The sequence below is a fragment of the Panicum virgatum genome, chromosome 9N (genome assembly GCF_016808335.1).
Source record: "Panicum virgatum strain AP13 chromosome 9N, P.virgatum_v5, whole genome shotgun sequence".
Lineage (NCBI taxonomy): Eukaryota > Viridiplantae > Streptophyta > Magnoliopsida > Poales > Poaceae > Panicum > Panicum virgatum.
The window spans coordinates 21265351-21271997 of NC_053153.1; the positions used below are offsets into that span (position 1 = coordinate 21265351).

Consider the following 6647-nt stretch of genomic DNA (forward strand, 5'->3'; position numbering starts at 1 on the left):
GAAGCGACCACACTACTAATATGCACAGCAGTTGTCGTAGCTTATGGCTATAATAGAGCTGTTAGAGACTCCCATGTACGCTTGTTTCTCTTAGGCTGTGTTTAGTTCGCGATTTTTTTTGGGTTTGAGTACTATAGTATTTTTGTTGTTATTTGACAATTAATATCCAATTATAGACTAATTAGGCTTAAAAGATTCGTCTCGTCATTTACAATTGAACTACGTAATTAATTATTTTTAACTGCATTTAATGCTCTATGCATGTGTTCGAAGATTCGATGTGACGAGTACTGTTGGAAAATTTTTAGGACCTAAACAGGGCCTAGTAGAGTTCCATAAGAATTCAACAAAATAAGTTTATATGTAACCCAAAGTCTAGCAAAAAATTCGTTTGTCGGAGGAAGATGTCCTATAATATTTGCTTATCAAGAGGGCCTTTACGCAAAATATTTTTCTAGCATAAGAAAATTCTTGGCCGACCCGAAGACCTAGCCCAAAGGCACCCCACCACGCGTGAGGCCCACACGCCTGGCCGCGCGGCTCCGGCAAACCCAACAACCCCCCATCCCCTCTCCCATAACCTTTGGCTCCACGCTGCAGCCGGGTCTTTCTTCCTCCTCTCCACCCCCTCCCCTCCCCCCCTCGGGCCAACGCGAGGCGAAAACCAATACATCTCCGCCCTCGCTCGCCGAGGAAGCTCGCCAAGAACTGCATCTACAGCGGGGGAGAGGTTGAGAGAGAGGCGATAAAAGTTTCTCCTCGCCTCTCTCTCTCTGTATCTCCTTCCCGTCTTCCTATCTGTCTGCGATTCTCGTCGCATTGGTTTGGTTTCCTTGCAAAAGGGGGCAGCTTTTTCTGTCTTCCCTTGATCCAGATGATGGCGAGCACGACGTCAGCGACCGCCGCCGCGGCGGCATTCGGGGGCCCAACCACCGCCAAGACGCGGGGGTCGTCGTCGGCCATCTGCCCGAGGGTGTCCACCGGCGGCAGGAGGCGCTCCGGGGTGGTGCGGTGCGACGCCGGCGTGGAGACCCAGGTGCAGGTGGTGGCCAAGGCGGCCAGCATCACCGCGCTCGAGCAGTTCAAGATCTCCGCCGACCGTGAGTCTCTTGCCCTTCGCGTGTCCTCAAATCTGCAGCTGCTGTTGCCTTTCCTGTTACTCTGGATGCGCGATTCTGCCGGGCCTGGTGAAGTTCATTTCTGGTGCGCGGTTTGAGGAATTTTTTGCGTCGCGTCGAGGTTACTGCTGCAGTTGGGATTAGTTTTGGACTTTTGGTTTGGTACAGGTCAAAAGGTGTGGGTGGTTTGGGGAAGAAAAAAGTATGAGCGTGAATTTTGCATTGCTCTGTCGCAATTTTTCTTTCACCATGCATAACTTAATTTTTTCATGTTATGCTGTTCGTTAAGTTCAGAGTCTAGTTACATGAGTGATGAGTGAGATCAGTATGTGGAATCAGAGACCAGGTTGTGTGGCATCAGAGAAGAATTGCCCGTGTCATCCGGAATGGGTCATGGGGATGAGGAAACTGCCGAGCATCCCAATTGGAACATCAATTAGTTTCCTTTTTGAACCGAGTTAAGCAACCAATAGTGGATGGCAAGTTCTTTTGGGGGATTTGTTCAAGGTTAACTGATTGTGGAGCCAATGCTTCACAAATTGATGGAGTGTTATCTTTGTCTATATCCATCAAAGTAACATGTGGTAACAAGCCAAATGATAGTGAATGCATATAGAATTATGTTGTCCTTACTCCTTAGGAAGGAGAAATCTAATTCGATAACAAAGATTTCAAGCATTTTGCAGTGAAAGATTTCGAGTTTCTCCAGTTTTGGTCATATTAATCTAGCATAAACATGTGAAATTCTATGAATAGAATTTGCTTCAATAAACATCTCCATGGTGCTGCTAGCAAAATGTGCAACTATATTCAGTTTACTTCTATTAGAAAAATACTTTCTCTGCAGTCTGCAGTTTTTGATGATGTTTTTACTTTTCTATTCACTACCAGGGTACATGAAGGAAAGGAGTAGCATAGCTGTGATTGGCCTCAGTGTGCACACAGCACCAGTGGAGATGCGTGAAAAACTTGCTGTTGCTGAGGAACTATGGCCCCGTGCTATTCAAGAACTCACTAGTCTAAACCATATTGAAGAGGCTGCTGTTCTTAGTACCTGTAATAGAATGGAAATTTATGTGGTGGCTCTGTCATGGAACCGTGGTATCAGAGAAGTAATAGACTGGATGTCAAAGGTGAGTTTGATCAACTATATTTGTTCTGTCCGTAATCTTTTTGGCCCAGCTTTCCCTTTAGGTTGCTCAAGGACACCATCTGGAAAAATGTCCTGATGTGTACTTTTGTAATTTTGCAGAAAAGTGGCATTCCTGCTTCTGAACTCAGGGAGCACCTGTTCATGTTGCGCGACAGTGATGCTACACGCCATCTGTTTGAGGTATCAGCTGGGCTTGACTCTTTGGTTCTTGGAGAAGGACAAATCCTTGCTCAAGTTAAGCAAGTTGTAAGGAGCGGGCAAAACAGTGGAGGCCTGGGAAAGAACATTGATAGGATGTTCAAGGATGCAATCACAGCTGGTAAACGTGTCCGATGTGAGACCAACATATCATCTGGTGCGGTTTCTGTCAGTTCAGCTGCAGTTGAATTGGCCCTGATGAAGCTTCCAGAGACTGAAGCGCTGTCAGCTAGTATGCTGCTGATTGGTGCTGGTAAGATGGGCAAATTAGTGGTCAAGCATCTCATTGCCAAAGGATGCAAAAAGGTTGTTGTGGTGAACCGCTCTGTGGAAAGGGTCGATGCCATTCGTGAGGAGATGAAAGATATCGAGATTGTGTACAGGCCTCTCTCAGAGATGTATGAGGCTGCTTCTGAAGCCGATGTTGTGTTCACGAGCACTGCATCTGAAACCCCATTGTTCACAAAGGAGCACGCAGAGGCACTTCCCCCTATTTCTGATACTATGGGTGGTGTCCGTCTATTTGTCGACATATCTGTCCCGAGAAATGTCAGTGCATGTGTGTCTGAAGTTGGCTCGGCACGAGTATACAATGTTGATGACTTGAAAGAGGTGGTGGAAGCCAACAAGGAGGACAGGCTCAGGAAAGCAATGGAGGCACAGACAATCATCACCGAAGAACTGAAACGGTTTGAGGCATGGAGGGACTCGTTGGAGACCGTTCCGACCATCAAGAAGTTGAGGTCATATGCTGACAGGATCCGGGCCTCAGAGCTTGACAAGTGTCTGCAGAAGATCGGGGATGACAATCTCACCAAGAAGATGCGGAGAGCTGTCGAGGAACTGAGCACCGGCATCGTGAACAAGCTCCTCCACGGCCCATTGCAGCACCTGAGGTGCGATGGCAGCGACAGCCGCACCCTCGACGAGACGCTTGAGAACATGCACGCCCTCAACCGGATGTTCAGCCTTGACACCGAGAAGGCGATCATCGAGCAGAAGATCAAGGCCAAGGTGGAGAAGACCCAAAATTGATGCCAGGAAGCAAATTTTCTACCCCGTGTATACATACTCTGATTCCCAGTTTTTTTTTGTAATCCTTCGCTTACTTAGCTCCATCCCCGCTCGCTGAGATCGCCAACTGTGTCGTGAATTAGCGCCATGGCAGTAGCTCAATCCATTGAGAGGTAGTGGCAAATTGTCTCTATTCCAGCTGCATGTCTCTGTAAATTATTGCTCTAACTGCTGTGGCAAGCGGCCATTCTTCTTACGTTGTATACGCTATTTGGACGAAATAAACAGGAATCCATCAATGTGTCAGTTGATGCCCTTTTGGTGTATTATACTTATAAGCTTATACTGATCATGTATACCTCTTACGTTTAGCCTTGTATTCAGACTGTTGAACATTAACGTTTCAGAAGAGTTTACATTGTTTCTGCTTTCTAGACGTCAGATGGTTCGTCCAGTTATATGCACTCTTCATTTCGGTACTGCAATATGTTCTTCCTGAAGAGCATGGATAGGTGAACAAATAGCAGATTTGCTCTCGTCAATCAAATTTGTCAGTCGTCGATCAGGTCACAGATTTTGGGGGAAGGGGGACGGGGTTAGGCCCTGTCATTTGAGATAAAGATTAGGTGCCAATGGTTTACCTGTGCTGGCGACTGGGCTTTCTGTTGCATCCTAGATTATTCAGGGTCTTAGACTAACCCACACCATACGGATTCAGCAGAAGATTGAGGGCTTCTTTAACGAGAAGAGCAGAAATTGAATAGATCCTTTGCGGCTGGTGGGCTATTCTTCTAAAGGATAAACGGATAGTTACCCAAAAAAGGATTGTTAGTATTCATCATCATCTCCAGGAAGAAAACCCTAAAAGAGAAACCTAAAAGATTTGGAAGTTCAGTTAGTTGGGCACTTCCTCAAGGAGATAGCACCCACCAAGCTGCTTATTGTGGCGTGCGCATGGTATTCTTTAGCAAAAGGCAAAAGAATAGTTCACTCTGTGCTCGCCACACAGCTGCTTGAGTTTGTATCATTCAGCTAGCCTACATTCAGCTGCCGCCCTATAGGTCGTGTGATTGTTGGGTAATCACCGTGAGACTAAGCAGTGTGGGACTAACTACCTTGACCGTGACGCCGGGCTGTGCTCCTCCTTAGCTAATTGCTAACACCCTCCCGCGTGTAACTCCCAGGATCCCTTTGGCGATATTGGGCCGACCTGTAGCCCAATAAAATGGATTGGGCTGCTTTCCCAACTAAATCGAACCCGTGGATCTCAGTCAGGGACACGCTCTTCGGCGTCACCGTCCCTCTCTTACCGAACACCAGGAGTCCGGCATGCCGCCGCCGATCAATGTGAACCCCTTGTTTAGGGACGAAGGCAGGAATTGGAGGTAGAGGGCTCATCTTCCTTCTCCTTCCTCCAACCCCCTCCTCCTCATCTCTCTTTTTGCCCTTCCTCTCCCTCCTTACTCCCTCTTCTTTTCCATGGAGTTCTTGGGGTAGGGGGGCTTGACCCCCCCAGCCCAGCCCGCACGCTGGCCCTTGACATTGACAAGCTCAAGCAGGTGCACGTAGACTGCCACATCATCAAGCTGCTTCTTCTTGGCCTCGGGCTCCAGCGGTGCCGCCGCTTCCAACACCAGCGCAGGGTCGACCTCTGGGTAGTGGTGCACACAATTGACGAGGAGATACTCTCCAACAGCACGCGTCGCCTGACACCCCATCTCCGATGCTTTATTCGCCATCGTGGTCCGCAGGCGCTCCCGCCCGCGCCCTCGCCGTACTGAGCAGCTCCTCCAGACCATGGGCGCGACTCTCCGCCGCCAGGGCACGGGTCTCCAGATGATCGGTGTGGCTCTCCGCTGCCTGGACACAGGACCTCACGTGCTCCACCTCCTCTTCAGACCGCTGAGATTGCTCGGCGGCCTCGTGGAGCTGCGAGGTGAGCTGCTAGGTCTGGGACATGTTCTTGAGGACCCGCACTTTTGCTCTCGTGCGCTCCCTCACCGCCTGCTCTTCAAGGTCATGCAGGCGAGATTGCATCTGGGCCTGGTGGGAGCGCATATGGGCGCCACGTACGTCTCTCGTGCTCAGCGAGGATCATGTCTAGTCATCTTGTCGCATCCTAAGTGGTCGTACTGGAGTTGGGGAGCAACAACCTGTTGCTAGTAACCGTGGTAACCACGATGGATCACTACGGGATGCGCCACATTTGAAGTCACACGGCAACACACGGCAAACCCCACACGGCATAGATCGGCCGGCAAAGACAAGTTTGCCGTGGGTCATTGTACGGGCACTCGGCAGAGTGTTTGTCGTGTGCCAACTGACACTCGGCAAAGAATTTTCGGAATAATAAAAAAAAACTAGCCACCACGTCCGCAGCCTGCGGACCCGCCGCCCTGCAGCAGCCCCTCAGATCGGGCCAGGGGGCCGCACTACAGGGAGGGGGAGATGGCGGCGGCGCACAGGGAGGGGCGAGGGCGTGTCGGTGCTGCTTGAGGAGGGCTGGAGGGAGGGAGGGGGCGGCGCCAGGAGAGCCTTGCCTACTGCCGGTCGGGGCCCTCGCCGGCCGGTGCTCGAGGATGCGCCGCCGTCGGGGCCGGTGCTCGAGGCCGAGCCTCCGCCGGGGCTGGCCGTCCACACCCCGCCGGGGCCGGTCGCCGCTCGAGGACCCTGACGGCCGGCGCTCGAAGACGCGCCACCGCCAGCGCCGGCCATCCTCTCCGGGCGGCGGCGGAGCGCAGGGAGGACGGCGGGGGAGATGGCCCGCGTGGGGCAGGTCATCCGCTCCCGGCGACGCGGCGGGGCCCCCGATCCCGACCCCGGCGTCCGCGCCTACCTTCAGGGACGGCGGCTGACCCCCTAGGCGGCGGAGGCTGCTGCGCCGGCGTGAGAGAGAGAGAGAGGGAGGGGGGGGTGAGGGGCTTTATCTGATGGGGGAGGTAGAGAGATGATCTGAGGTATTAATTGGACCAATAGGAGAACACCGTTTGAGGAGTTTGGATCGATGACGTGACAAATATTCTTTGCCGAGTGCCACGAAAAAAGCACTCGGCAAATAGCTTCTTTGCCGTGTGTCAGACAAGTAGCACTCGGCAAAATCATTTTTTTCATTTTTCTTGTTCTCTTCTTCTTCCTTTTTTGTTCTTCTAAATATATTACGATGT

At 51.2% G+C, this 6647-nt stretch overlaps 1 protein-coding gene and 1 pseudogene across 1 annotated transcript; one reads left to right on the forward strand and one right to left on the reverse strand.

Annotated features, from left to right (window-relative positions):
* Positions 1-495: 495 nt before the first annotated feature.
* Positions 496-3812, forward strand: LOC120687870 (glutamyl-tRNA reductase 2-like). The gene is made up of 3 exons (XM_039969950.1): positions 496-1100; positions 2010-2251; positions 2371-3812. The coding sequence occupies exons 1-3, from the start codon at positions 875-877 to the stop codon at positions 3502-3504; spliced, it is 1602 nt and encodes a 533-aa protein (XP_039825884.1). The 5' UTR covers positions 496-874; the 3' UTR covers positions 3505-3812.
* A 598-nt stretch (positions 3813-4410) lies between these two features.
* Positions 4411-4495, reverse strand: LOC120693589 (annotated as a pseudogene).
* Between the last annotated feature and the right edge of the window lie 2152 nt (positions 4496-6647).

Bases quoted from the DNA above. Each gene is read 5' to 3' on its own strand.
- LOC120687870 (XM_039969950.1), top strand. From the start codon at position 875: ATGATGGCGAGCACGACGTCAGCGACCGCCGCCGCGGCGGCATTCGGG. The intron at 1,101-2,009 runs GTGAGTCTCTTG...ATTCACTACCAG, and splicing joins GTTCAAGATCTCCGCCGACC to GGTACATGAAGGAAAGGAGT. The intron at 2,252-2,370 runs GTGAGTTTGATC...GTAATTTTGCAG, and splicing joins TAATAGACTGGATGTCAAAG to AAAAGTGGCATTCCTGCTTC.